At 41.6% G+C, this 14,834-nt stretch overlaps 1 protein-coding gene and 1 long non-coding RNA gene across 3 annotated transcripts in view; one reads left to right on the top strand and one right to left on the bottom strand.

The window, feature by feature from the left end:
* EPM2A (EPM2A glucan phosphatase, laforin) overlaps window positions 1–14,834 on the top strand; it is a 138,304-nt gene that overhangs the window by 2,978 nt on the left and 120,492 nt on the right. The window contains exons 1-2 of one of the 2 annotated variants that reach the window (XM_068279567.1): window positions 2,812–2,832; window positions 5,410–5,670. In XM_068279567.1, the coding sequence (XP_068135668.1) occupies window positions 5,415–5,670 (256 nt within the window). In that variant the 5' untranslated portion in view covers window positions 2,812–2,832; window positions 5,410–5,414. Of the gene's footprint in view, window positions 1–2,811; window positions 2,833–5,409; window positions 5,671–14,834 lie in introns of those variants that run through there. The other variant, XM_068279566.1, reaches the window with a different exon arrangement.
* The window catches only part of LOC137570858 (uncharacterized), a 109,618-nt gene that overhangs the window by 50,532 nt on the left and 44,252 nt on the right, over window positions 1–14,834 (bottom strand). The window lies entirely within an intron of this gene.

Raw genomic sequence — 14,834 nt, 5'->3', positions numbered from 1 at the left:
TGAAACACATGAGGTCGGTGGTGGAAGGTGGGAGTTGCAGCGTTCCACTGGGTCGGTGACAGAGTGATCTGCATCGGGTCACCCAGACCTGCATTTCTGCAAAGCCCACATAGGCTACGGCTTAGGGCAGCTGCTGCCCACATGTGCTTCTATAATCTAGTCAAAGTGCTGGCAGTGTAAAAGGGCAAATTACAAATTCTGCATTAGATAAACATAGTAGCAGACTTACGTTAGTGCTCCCATGGCGCCTCTGTTTGTTTACATATATTTTTCTATAGCTTGTTCCAAGAAACACAGCAGTCTGCACAATGCCTATGCAAACAAACAAACTGTTTATTTCTTCCAAGAACAACATCTGACAGTATGTAACATTTGAAGTTATTTTTGGAAGAAAGATTTTTTTTCATATAGGCACTGTGCAGACTGCTTGCGTTCCATGGATCCATTGCAAGGCTGGAGTGGGTCTATTATCCTACACTGTCTGCTGTGGATTGATTCTCCTGGGGTTGAGTGATAATGATCTTTACTATACTCTATGCAGTCAATATCTTACTGTGGACTCTATAACTAGTTCAGATAGGTAGCATAGAAGCCTTGCTGTTAGTCCTATATATCCTCATATCTGCATCTGATCTTCAGGCACTCTCTTTGACCTGGTGGGAGTGACACAGACTTCTTCATGTTATTTTTACATTTCCAGGACTGATGTTTTGTCACTAGCAAAAATGATATTGTCACCATTCCAATTAGTGATAGAGCAAGACCATTCCTATATTCTGCAAAGCTGCTTTCTGTAGTAGGCCATTCTCCACTAGCGATTGTATCACTCTATGGAGAAGTGTCTATTTTGTAGGACCTTATTTGTATAGCACCTCTATATTTTGCAATGGTTTTCCAATGCTTTGGGTTTAGTGGCAAAAAACGATTGTAAAGAAATGGGTTTTTAATTCTCATATAGCATACAATCAACAACCATTCCACACAGTCCATTTCTGAAATGTCATTAAGGATATGAGCAACAGGAATTTTTTGCTTTAGAACATTCTTCATACGTGAGAATTAATGTTCTTAGTAGAGATGGCCGGTGATGCTAATAATAATAATGCTTGGAGCCAAGTCAATCCAATGTGTTCCCTGCCAGTTTTGATTGTCCCATTTCCAAGCTGCATACAGACTGCCTACAAGCCAAATTGATTAGCACCTTATTGACCGTCTCTCATCCTCACTTAGCCAGGATAAGATATCCAAAACCTAGCTGATGTTTCTCTCTGCATTATTTGGAGAGAATGATAATGGGATCCGAGTTGCAGAAACTCATAGATCAAGATATACACTCACTGGTCATTTTATTAGGCACACCTTGCTAGTACCAGGCTGGACTCTTTTTCTTGCCTTCAGAACGGCCTTAAAATGCATTTGAAAAATTGCCTAAGTGAGATACTTATTTCAGTAGAGGGCTTCACCCATGTCCCTGGGCTCCTCCAAGGTTCGCACAGCTGCACTCCTGTCTGTGAACGAGTGCAGCTGCACTGCACAGTAGCAAGGAGCTGCTCAGGCTCATTTTTTTCCACCAAGTCCTAGCAGCTCTATTTTACTAGACAGGCATGAGGCATCCTGGGCCTATGCAGTGCGACTGCGCTTGATCAAGGATGGGAGCACAGCTGCAAACTTCGGGAGAGTCCCGTCGCTGGATTGGTGGTCTTGAGGAGGACGTGAGAAGCTTCTGGAGGATTCAGAGATCCAGAGGCTCCCCTCTACCGATGTTAGTATGGGACTCTCTATTTTTAAAGCTACAGGTGTTCTTTATTTCTTTGGAGTATAGGTTCACCAAGATGTTGAAAACATTCTTTAGAGATTTTGGTCCATATTTGCACGATGGCATACTGTATATATATATATATATATATATATATATATATATATATATATATTTTATCTTAGCTACAAATACATGATGGAAATATTCCATTTCATCACTACATCCCTAACAAGCTCTAGCTTACTGATGACTTAAAAGGCATTTTATTGAAAAGTTGTGAAAATATCACCTATGAGAAAACTTAGCAGTAAAGGGGAATTGCATATGGCCCGATGTGAGCTTTGTGAAATGGTGCAAAATCCTGCAGAACATAGCCATGGTACACTGTGGTCATAAAGGGATGGACCTGGCCAACAACAATAATCCTGTAGACTGTGACATTTATACAATTACCAGTGGTGGGACTACAAATCCCAGCTAGCCGGGATGGCAACTGTCTGTGGGCTCTATGTATGCAGTGTCACCCACAAAGACAGCTATGCTTTAGTAAGTTAAATCACAAATACAGCTGCGAAAGGGCTGTATCTATGCCTGTCTGAGGTCATACACAAAAAAAACGGATCAGGAGAATATTAGCTCTCAAAAGAGCTTTTTGTGGGGTGCTTTCAGCAACAAGAATGAGCAAGGAGCAAGCTAACAACAGCCTAACTAACGCTTTTTCTCACTAGATCAGCAATATCTAGCAGACTTAGAAAATGGCAGACGCTGCTGCGTTTTTGTGGGGGGGGGGGGGGGGGGCGGGGGTCCGGGGGTGAGTGCAGCCTGATTGGCTGAATGTGTAGATATTGCAGGGCTTAAACCACGCATGCGCAGTACTGTCACACCGGCTGCCGTGATGACGCGAGGCGGCCAGCATGATGGCGACTAACGTCATCTTTCAGGAAGAGGGAGCCCGAAACTCGGGCCCGGTGTCCCCAGGAACCGCCGGGTGTCATTTCTGCTGAGGGACCGGGAGAGGAGCCAGAAGGACGCAGAGGGACCTCCCGACCTACGGTGGGCTGGAGAAAGCCCAGGTAAGTTCAGATTTTGTTTTTAATCACTGCTCGAAGTCCCTTTAATGGCTCAGTCAGCTCAAAGAAAAACAATTGCTCTCGATCTAATCAAACTTCTTGCTTTCTCATGCTATTTGAGCTTTGGTTATTGCTGTGTATGTGTAAACATCCTGAGATCTGCATGAAGTTTGAGTAATTGTTGAAACGGTCACTGTTTCTGACTTTCTGTAACTTTGAGTCACTCTCCCCCATCCCCCAGACACACTGAGCAGGAAAGGATGAGGAACAGGCACACTTGCTCACTAAACACCAATGATGGCCTGGTGCAGTGACTGCACTTTGGGAATTATAGATACAAAAAAAAAAAAAACTAAAAATAAAACACTGTCACCATTGATATGATAATTGGGGGCAATTGTTACAGTTTATATGTAGGGTGATTGCTGTGTGTCATATGTGGGGTAACTATTGCATTTCAAATGTAATGTTTGCTTCGGGCAGCAAAAAGTGTATAACCGGCCCTGACTACAATAGCCATAATTGCTCACCAGAAAACAATTTGCGCACTAACATTCCTTCATCAAATACAGATATTCTTAATGGCTGGGGAAAATCTAATCACCTCCACTGATACCTAGTTATTTTGACTTGCCCATCTAGTTATGTTAACTTGCCCATCTTGAGTGGAGAGGTTGAGTTTTTAATCCACAATTTTAATTGGTTGTGTGACAAGCCCGGTTTCTCCTCAACCAGAGTAAGGACAGGCTGGTGTTCCTCACTAGCTCATTTTGTAGTTACCCGGTTTGGCACTTCTGACTTCTGAGTACTCAATAATTTATTTTATTATCATCCATCATACTGCTTGACTTACTACACTGTGTTGGACTCTCAGGGAAGGTTCACAGTGGTCAATTGCATAACGCATGCATTATAATGAGTGTAAATTGCAATGGAGAAAGCATGCATGCAGCGTGTTAGTATAACGAGATCAGATACAACTGATTGCGTGAGTATGCAGGTATTGAGGTAATTACCATTCAGCATACTGCATAAATTACTACACTGTTTTGAACGCTCAGGCTAGGTTCACAGTGGTCATTTGCATAATGCACGTATAATTAGTGTGAACTGCAATGGATACTAAACATAGACTTTAATACAAAATCTGCATGCAGTGAGTTATAATAACACAATCAGCTACAACGCAGTATTGTGAACAGGTCCATAGAATTGTCTGGGCGGTTAGTTGACAGGCGGAATTATTCTGCAACACAAGTGAGCACTGTGAACTAGCCATAAGTCTTCCTTTTCTGTCTTTCCATTACCAATACCTACTCCAAGACAATCTTCTGCAGGACAACTCTTTCCAAAATATCCAAGCTAAAAGGAAAAAAAATGTTTGGAGTTTTATTTTAACCACTTCAGTTTGCAGGTTGTTTTCTATTTAACAATGCAAGCAATTTTCCCCTGTAGTGCTCCTACCATTCATTTGCCAATAATGTTATCACTACTTATAACGCCTAAATGATCGGTATCTGTTTTTTTTGGCCAAAATTAGGCTTTTTGGAAGGGATACTTGTTTTCCGTAATAACTTTATTTTCTATGCATTGTATTTGCAAATATAAGAAAAAAAATACACATTTTCTCCAATTCCATCCCTTATAGTTTTAAAATAAACACTGCTACTCTAGATAAAAGCCACACCTTTTATTTCCCAAATTGTCCCATCCTGTCACAACATTTACATTATATTCCTAGTACAATGTATTGTAACATATCATTTGGAAATAAGTGTATTTTTTGCACCCTATCAATAATTACAAGCCCCTTATTTGCTAAAATAACAGTAATATACACTCATTACAAACATTTTAGCTCAGACCCCTGTAAGTGCTACTAGATATGCATCCAGATAGCACAGCATAGCTCCTATCTGGATGACTATAGTCGTCCAGATAGGTTTAAGAGGTTGAAGGCAGCATGATAAGAAGTGTTAAATGGATTTCATTTCAGAGTGCGTTTACATTGCTTGCCATATGTTCATTGGGTTTGCATTGACAACGTTTCAGGAAAAAAAAAGTTAAAACTTGTCAGACTATGACACGAGTACAAAAACATTGAACATTGCAAAGCAACATATGGGGTAAGATATGAAGCAGAACAGGAACACCTGTATACACATGCCCTAATTCTCCTGCTTCCTTCATTTTGTGTTTAGCAGCTCAATGCAGGTGAGATGTGGAAAGGAACCATTTAATTGGTTTAGTCAATGTACCTTATTTTCACAGTGTGTGTGGCGCTGTGGAATATATTAAGGTCTGGCTTCTGTAATTAGGTGTCATTTCTGTATAAAAGAAGAAAGAAACTGAAATCTACTTTCATGCCTTATTTATATGTCTCAGAGCTGTGCAGTAAAATATCTGCAATAAAAGTTACTTTATGTAAGACTGTCATGATGTAAAACGTGACATTTTGGGTTTATGAAGCTTTTTGATGTGAGTTTTAGATTTGGAGCCGCATCATAAAGAGAGGAAAACAAATTAAAATGTGATATTGGAGTGTTGTAAAAATATAAAGTAAAGACTGTTTTGTTATAGGAAGCATGCCACAGATGCTTTTTCGCTTTGGTGTGGTCATCACCCTTAGCCACACGGACACGGAACTTCTGGTGCTTGGATCTCGGAAGGAGATGGGAGCTTGGGACACTCAGCTTGCCGTACCCATGAAGCCCACCCGCTGCCCCCTATCCACAATTGAACCATCTCTATGGGTGGGAGAGGTGTTCCTGGAGGAACCATATACAGAAAAATTCTGGTTCAAATATCTGAAGAAAGAATCTGGTGTCCTTATTTGGGAAGGTACAGTTGACTGGAAGCTACTCTATCTAATATTATGATTAATGTCGGCAGTTCTTATTAAACACAAATCAGAGCTTATTTTTAAGTAAATAGTGTCTCCACAAAGCCCAGATAAGACCAGGATTTCCCTTCACTGAAACTTAATCAAAATATTAGCAAGCATCCCACAGGAGGCTGACGCATTTTAGACCCTGGAACACATCAGCTACCGGTACGATGCTTGCTGATATTTTAATCACGCTCCAATAAAGAAGACACCTGGGCCCATATGCAAATCACTTTTTCACCTCAGTTTCCTCCAAGGTCATAATTTTACAACTTGTAAATAAAATGCCCTTTAAACCACTAGCAAGCAAATAAATACTCAAAATTATTTTGACAGTACTTTTTCACCTACTTTTTGGTACTTTTTCATTGCAAAGTGCTAAAAAGTTATTTTAAATAGAAGATGAAAAAAATTTTTTTCATTGGAGAAAATTCAGGAGAAAAAGTGAATTGCATATGGCCCCTGGTGTTATTGCAGTTGTATGGATCCATTGTCTATGGGACCATTATAAGTGTGGCCCCTCTATCCAACCACCGCCATCTATATCGCTGCTAATCCTGCTACTGTACTAGAGGCTTTAATTCGATTATCCCCGTAGTTTCACAGGTCTCACAGGCCGATTACAGCAAGGTAGAAAAAAAGTGATTCATAATGATCATCCTCTATATTAAATTAAATGAGAAGTGAATAATATAATCTTGCTAAAATGTCACCTGTGAGAGGGTGGTGCTATATTCTGCTTACAATGAATAGTGAGCTTTTGAAGGCGATGTGCTAGATGCAGGAACAATTAGAATGCGTAAGAGCGAGAATGTTTGCACTGTAAAGTGTAGCAATAGCCTGGTCTTATGAATCAGATTTTTTTTTTGGAACGTTTGAATGGTCAGGTGTATGTACATTGTTTATCTGTTAATGCGATACTCGGATCAGAGCAATTTCAGATTTATACATATTTAGTCGGAACTGCCTAATCCTGATGTGAAAATCGGAACTGTGCCGACTCTGAGAGCTCATCCCTAGTTATCATGCAGAATTCAGTATATAAAATTGCGAGGTCCAAGTTGAAATAACATTATTTAAAGAGACACTGAAGCGAAAAAAATATATGATATAATGAATTGGTTGTGTACTATGAATAATTACTGGAAGATTAGCAGCAAAGAAAATATTCTCATATTTTTATTTTCAGGTATATAGTGTTTTTTCTAACATTGCATCATTCTCTAATATGTGCAGATTACACAACACTCAGCATTCAAAATGATTCTTTCAGAGCAGTCTGTGACTCTGCCAGAGGAAAAGTAAATAGTTAACTAACAGTTGAGATAATAAAAGTCAGAAAACAGCCCTCTCCACCACTTTGAAAGTCGTAGAGATAATGGCTTTTTTTGTACATAACAACTGGAGTTTCTTAACTCTTCCTGTATTGGAAACAATTAGACTGATGTATTTGATCTTAATGTTTTATTTCCTAGCTGTACTACACATACAAATCATAATATCATAGTTTGTTTTTTTTCGCTTCAGTGTCTCTTTAAGGGACAAGATTTCTCCATTCCATTTCCACTCACAATTTTTGGATACATTAAATAAAAAATACCCTAGAAGTTCTTACTACATGAGACCAATACCATTCAATAGCCACCAGAGACAACACAGAGTGAAACGATCATAAAAAATAGAACCAATATACATATGTTGGTATGAAGGGGTGTGTGACATCACAACATAGTTTGTGCCCTTTTATGATACAGTAGCTGCCATTTATGGCCAAATCCACTTTACATACGCAATTTTAATATGTGAATTCATGTTGTGATGTCCCATTTTCACTTAGTATAATGATAATTTGTGTCTAACTTATATTTCAATAAAATTATTTATCTTTGTACACTAAGGAGGCTGATGACACATGTATATTGGTTCTATTTTTTATGATTCATTTGTAGGGTTAGCCCCGCCTATATCTTTTTACAGAGGACCAGGTGACAAAGATTTTTATGACACAAGCCACTACATTTCTTTTCTATTTTTCGGATAGAGTGAAACTATGCCTTATCCTCCCAAAGGAATTTTCAGAGGATATAGAGGATTATATTTATTTGTATTATATTTATATACTGTATGTAGGATTGTATTTATACTGTATGTATTCAATACGGATGTTGCACAGTCTAGGTCTTACCTTTTACTGGTGTATGGTATAATTGAATCTCAAGGCCTGTAGCTTAACAGTGGGAGCAGAAGAGATGACAGCAGCGGCGTTTCTAGGGTCCTTGGAGATCGGTAAAACCTGTGGGCACTAGGTGGGGAGGTATGGGCGTGGCCATGAGATAAGTGGGCGTGGCCATGGGTGGGGCCAAATCTACATGAACTTAGCAAGCGGTGTAAGCTACAGATAACGGGCCTGCCCATCGAAATATTGGATGGAGCCCCCCTCTCCTTTATTTAGATAATTTACAATCAGTATAGGCATAGATCAAAGATGTATACACACATACAATTTTGATTGGTCAATCACTGACCAATTTTACCACCCCCGTGCAGCAAGTGGGCCAACAGACACTGAAGTTGATGAACAGAGCTAAAATTGGCTAATCAAAATTGTATGTGTGTACCAGGCTATACAGCTAATACTGTAAATACTGAAAGTAGCAGGGATCAGCATAGAATACAGCTGGTTTACAATCAGTAAAGGCACAGAGTAACACCTTACACTGTACACACTGGAGGTAGATCAGCACACAGTGCAGGCACTAGAGAACAGCGCATACTGTACATACTGTAGGCAGCAGAATTCAGCACACTGCAGCTAGCGTGCCAAAAATATGAGGATCACGTTGTGCGGCAAGCTTATCGCGCCGCACAGAAAAATGGGTGGGCCATGGACCAAAATGTAGGTGTGGTAATGGGTGGAGACAAATTTACATGAACCTAGCAATGGTGGGACATTAGATTATGACAGTGGTGGTGAACCTTTTGGAGGCCGAGTGCCCAAACTGCAACCCAAAAGTCACTTATCTATCGCAAAGTAGCAACAGCAATTTAAACTAAATACTGTACAAACGTTTTAACTCATACATGAACATTATGGAAAATCCAAGTTTAAAATAAACTGTGAAGATAAACAATTTCATCCATCTTACTCCTGAAAAATGTATTCAATTTTTTCAGAACCTCCCAGTTTTATTTTATGTTTTAAAAAGCTAAAAAAGTAGGTTTAATGCTATTGTCTTATATGATAAGGATTCAGCTTTTCCCAGAGTCTCGCAGTTAGCAATCATGTGACCCCCAACAAGACAAATTCAGCAATCATGAGGCCCCCAACAAGACAAATTCAGCAATCGTGAGGCCCCCGACATGACAAATTCAGCAATCGTGAGGCCCCCGACATGACAAATTCAGCAATCGTGAGGCCCCCTGACATGACAAATTCAGCAATCGTGAGGCCCCCGACATGACAAATTCAGCAATCGTGAGGCCCCCAACATGACAAATTCAGCAATCGTGAGGCCCCCAACATGACAAATTCAGCAATCATGAGGCCCCCAACAAGACAAATTCAGCAATCGTGAGGCCCCCGACATGACAAATTCAGCAATCGTGAGGCCCCCGACATGACAAATTCAGCAATCGTGAGGCCCCCAACATGACAAATTCAGCAATCGTGAGGCCCACAACATGACAAATTCAGCAATCATAAGGCCCCCAACAAGACAAATTCAGCAATCATGAGGCCCCCAACAAATCATGAGGCCCCCAACAAGACAAATTCAGCAATCATGAGGCCTCCAACTAATCATGAGGCCCCCAACAAGACAAATTCAGCAATCTTGAGGCCCCCAACAAATAATAAGGCTCCCAACAAGACAAATTCAGCAGTCATGAGGCACATAAATAGACAGCATTTCACATAAATAGGGAGAATGACCCCTTAATATGGTAGCCCCCCAGGTTAGGTAGTGAGTGACAGGGACCCCCAGGTTAGCTAGTGACAGGTGCCTCCCAGGTTAGGTAATGAGTGACAAGCGCCCCCCAGGTTAGGTAGTGAGTGACAGGGACCCCTGTTAGATAGTGAGTGACAGGGACCCCCAGGTTAGATAGCGAGTCACAGGGACCCCCAGGTTAGGTAGTGAGTGACAGGGACCCCAGTTAGTGAGTGACAGGGACCCCCTTTAGATAGTGAGTGACAGGGACCCCCATTAGATAGTGAGTGACAGGTGCCCCCCCCATTAGGTAGTTAATGACAGGTGCCCCCCTCACCTCGCAGCAGCGTCAGACCTCGATCAGCGGGCGACCCGACCAGATAGAGCGGGCGCCGGATGCACCACGCTGTATATGCGGAAGTGATGTCACTTCCGCATATCAGCGGTGTATGCTAGGTCCTAGCACCCCCTCCATCTGGTCGCCGCTGATCGAGGTCTGATGCTCTGGCCGCGGGGACAGCCGGGGGGGGGGGCAGCGGCAGCCAGGAGGGGACAGCGGGCAGTGCCGGACACCGCTGGGGAAGAGATCCGGGGCACCCCAGGACAGATTGGGGGCCCGTGCCCCCCAAAATAGGGCTAGCGCCACCCCTGGATGACAGTACTTTAGAAGTACAGTTATTTTTTAATAAGAGGTTTTAAAGTGTACCTGAAATGACCTGATGAACTACACAAAAGGTACATGTAGTACTAATCCTACTAATAAATTCTGAAGTCCCTTTCTTTTTTCTGGTAGATTAAGAGTAATAAAATTAGCCATTATCTATGCAAATTAGCTCATCAAACAGCTTGTGGAATGTAATCCCTTTCCTGAAAAGTAAACAGAAGCCAGAACAACCGAGAAAGACTGAAGGCTTCTGATAAGGTTTCAGTAGTAAAGTGTTCTAGGGCTATTACTGCTGTTTCTTTTTCCATCCAGAAAGGCTGATTTGTCATGGCTGCTGTTAACAATGAAGTCTTAAAATTACCGTAAGCCTTTAAATTGAACTAAAAATAGGAGACTCAATGCTATGTTTAAAGGGAAGGTTCAAGCAAAATAAAAAAAATGAGTTTCACTTACCTGGGGCTTCTACCAGCCCCATGCAGCCGTCCTGTGCTCTCGTAGTCACTCACTGGTGCTCCAGTCCCCCGCTGGCAGCTTGCCGACCTCGGAGGTCGGCGGGCCGCATTGCGTACATTTTTACGCATTCCCGCTAGTGCAGGAACATTAACACATACATTTTTACGCATTACTGGTCCGATGCGTAAAAATTTACGCATTGAACCAGTAATGCGTAAAAATGTATGTGTTAATGTTCCTGCACTAGCGGGAATGCGTAAAAATGTACGCAATGCGTCCCGCCGACCTCCGAGGTCGGCAAGCTGCCAGCGGGGGACTGGAGCACCAGTGAGTGACTACAAGGGCACAGGATGGCTGCATGGGGCTGGTAGAAGCCCCAGGTAAGTGAAACTCATTTTTTTTATTTTGCTTGAACCTTCCCTTTAATTTGCCTTTGGTAAAACACATGCATTTAATCATTTTATAAGTTTATATTTACAGTATTTCAGATTTGCTTTAAAAATAAACCGCTAGCAAATATGACTGGTTTTAGAAACCTTTGGCACTTTATGGGTTAAAAATATGCAAAATAAACGCTGGATGAACCAGGTAAATAAGATGTTCGCTAGTTGTCAGTTAGTTGTTGGTAATATTGTGTTCACATCCATTGTTCATTTTCTTTGCCAAAAGAAGCTTGCAGTCATTATTCAAAGCCAAAAATTCAATCATTGCTCTTTCACTGTAAAATATATGTATGTTATGGGACCAAGAAAGATTTTAGTATTGTCTGGTAGTTAGGACCTCAGTGGTACAAAGAATCATTCCAGATTCTGTAATGCTATTGTACCGGTGATAAATAAGTCACTCAGTGTAATGGCCAAACTTTTATGGTACAATGAGCAAAAATTACAGCAGATAAATCAGAAAGATTTTTCCTTATGCTTCTGTTTCTTTTTATGCAGTATATTTTTTTCATGCACTTAATGTGATTCATCAGTTTCCACAATCTTTTAAAGTTTTCTATGTGAAATGAGAACTTTTTTTTAGCAAATGGCATGCTTGATGTATCTTTTTATGGCTTATTACCTTCTGTACTTACCATGAATCATGCCTTTGCATTATCGTGGGATGCCTTTTTCCCTTCAAACTTCTAAAAACTTGGACATCAGCTACATAAACATATTAGTCATAATACAAATACTGACAAATAAATGCAATTGTATACAGTACATAGAACTGCTACATATATTGCTGGGCAGGGAATGCAATCATCATGACTGAGGCATTAAGGGCAATGATGGGTATTATTGCTACTAATAATTTCAGTTCAGACGTAAAACATTTCTAATTTATATACAGAATATAGTGTGTGTGTGTGCGTGCGTGTGTGTGTGTGTGTGTGTGTGTGTGTGTGTGTATACACACACACACACATATATAGTCAGCCCTTTTCATTTAATCTACTAAAGGGTACCTAAATAAAGTTAAATAAAAACAACCCCCCCCCCCAAAAAAAAAAAGAAACCGTTATACTTAAAGTGTACCTCAAATCAGTCAAAAGAAAAAAAAAAAAAAAAGATACCTGGGGCTTCCTCCAGCCCCCTTCAGGCAAATCGATAGTAGCCCTGTTATCTCAGCCAGACGCTTTGCAGGCACATGTGCTCCCTCATGGGGCTCCTGCGACCAGCAGCATTTTATGCCTGCTCAGTAGTTCTGTGCGAGGCACAGAAAGCTCCTGGCAGCAGGGCCGTGCATGCGCAATACACCCCGACTGGCTGAGAGAATGGGGCATCTACTGGAACATCTAGGTGGCAAAGAAAGACGGCAAGGAAGCGGTAAGCCTGAAGGAGGCTAGAGGAAGCCCCAGGTATGTATATATATTTTTTTCTTTTGATGGATCTCAGGTTTTACTTTAAGTCTAAAGACTTATTTTTTTTTTAAAGTTTTTAGACTTATCTGCATCTTAGTGCAAATTGCAGATATTTTGGTGGGGCACCGGCACACTGGTGTGGATCGGAACCATAGCAAAGGACCGGATAGACTGCAATGGGCTGGAAGAAGCCCCAGGTAAGTTAAACATAACTTTTTGCACTTCCCTTGGGTATCCTTTTGAGCTAATTTAAAGATCAGCACATTTTATACACAAAAAGGTCCAATTAGAAAGGTAAACACAGGTTTTGTTTACACTGGTGGTAGTCAATCAATGTCCTTTTTACTTCTAATTGGTCATTTCCAGGTATAAGAGGCACTGGCTGCTAATGAAGGTTGAGGCATGAATTTGTTAAGCTTTAACAAATGACCAGCAATGCCTTCTTTATAAATATACTTTTGTTTTGTGCAAGATAATCGCAAACCTGATTACCTGGAAAAGGCTAAACTTATGATCTTCTCACTCTGTTCATTGAGCCAACATCTCCATTGCTTTCAACAGCTTGTCAATCTGCTCTGTCCCTCTAACCCACTGCCTGGGTGTTATCATTGACTCTCTCCTTCACCCCCAACATTCACAATGTCTCCATATCCTGCCATTTCCATCTCCGCAACATCGCCAAAAATGACCTAACCCCCAACATATGGTTTATGTTCTGATTAACTCCAGTTTAGACTACTGCAGTGCCATCCTTCCTGGACTTCCTGAGAACAGACTCAAACCCCTGCAAACAAATATGAGTTGCTGTCGAACCATCGGGCATGATGCAATGGTGTGGAACATTTGATGCGTAAGGGAGCAATAGAGTCAAAGGCAGATGATACGTAGAGATGGGCGAACAGTTTGTCAGCGAACAGTTTCTGGTGAACATCAGCTGTTTGCGTTCGCGGCTGGTAGCGAACAGATAGGGCAGTTCGAACCGGCTCCTATACCTCGTCATCGGGCTAAACTTTGACCCCTACATCACAGTCAGCAGACACATGGCACATGGCTGCACTCACCCACGGATCCCCGCCCCCCCTATAAAAACGCAGCAGCACCGGCCATGTTCTCAGTCTGGTGCTGCTGCTGTAGTGAGTGGAAGGGAGAGGCATTGCTGCAGAGACCGGGACCGTTAGCTAGACGCTTCTGTTTATTGCTGATTGCTCAAAGCACCCCAAATCAAAAACCCTTTTGAGGGCTCATATTGTTCTATTTTTTTTTTTTGTGTGTGTGAGACACTGGTCACACTGCATACAGGCCGGCCACAGTCATTGCTGGGCTGTGTAGTTCTACTATACGCTTCTATCTATATTGCAAGCAAGCCAGCACACTGTCTATCATAAGCTGTGCTTAGCTTGCTACTGTATCTGTTATGTATATCTGTTTGTGAGGGTTACACTTACACTGCATACAGTCCACAGTCAGTTGCTGGGCTTGTAGTTCTACTATACGCTTCTAACTATTGCAAGCAAGCCAGCACACTGTCTATCATAAGCTGTGCTTAGCTTCCAACTGTATCTGTTATTGATATCTGTGTGGGTTACACACTGCGTAGAGGCCAGGCCACAGTCACTGCTGGGCCTTGCAGTTCTACCATCCTCTTCTATCTATTACAAGCCAGCACACTGTGTATCATAAGCAGTGCTTAGCTTGCAACTGCATTTGTGATTGAAAGTACTATTGGATCTGTGTGTGTGATAAAGTACACACACACACACACACACACACACACACACACACACACACACACACACACACACACACACACACACACACACACACACACACACACACACACACACACACACACACACACACACACACACACACACACACACACACACACACACACACACACACACACACACACACACACACACACACACCTGCTGTGTGTATTTGACACTGATTGTGTGCCTCTTAAGCCCCATCTACACCATTCATTTTTTTGTTGATTCATCGATTCGATTCAATCCGACAAAAAATTGTATGTGTAGATGGGGCTTTACACACACTGTCTACCACTATTGAATATTGTTCATAGTACTGCATACCACCAATATGGAAAATATAACAGGCAGAGGCAGGCCACCCTGCAGGTCTGTTCGAGGTCGTGCTGGTGTGATTTTGTGTGGGCCTCGACCAAAGCACAGTGTTCAGACGGCATGTACCCTCAACCCCCAA

The sequence above is a fragment of the Hyperolius riggenbachi genome, chromosome 4, assembly GCF_040937935.1.
Source record: "Hyperolius riggenbachi isolate aHypRig1 chromosome 4, aHypRig1.pri, whole genome shotgun sequence".
Classification (NCBI taxonomy): domain Eukaryota; kingdom Metazoa; phylum Chordata; class Amphibia; order Anura; family Hyperoliidae; genus Hyperolius; species Hyperolius riggenbachi.
This window is presented reverse-complemented; position numbering and strand designations above follow the sequence as displayed.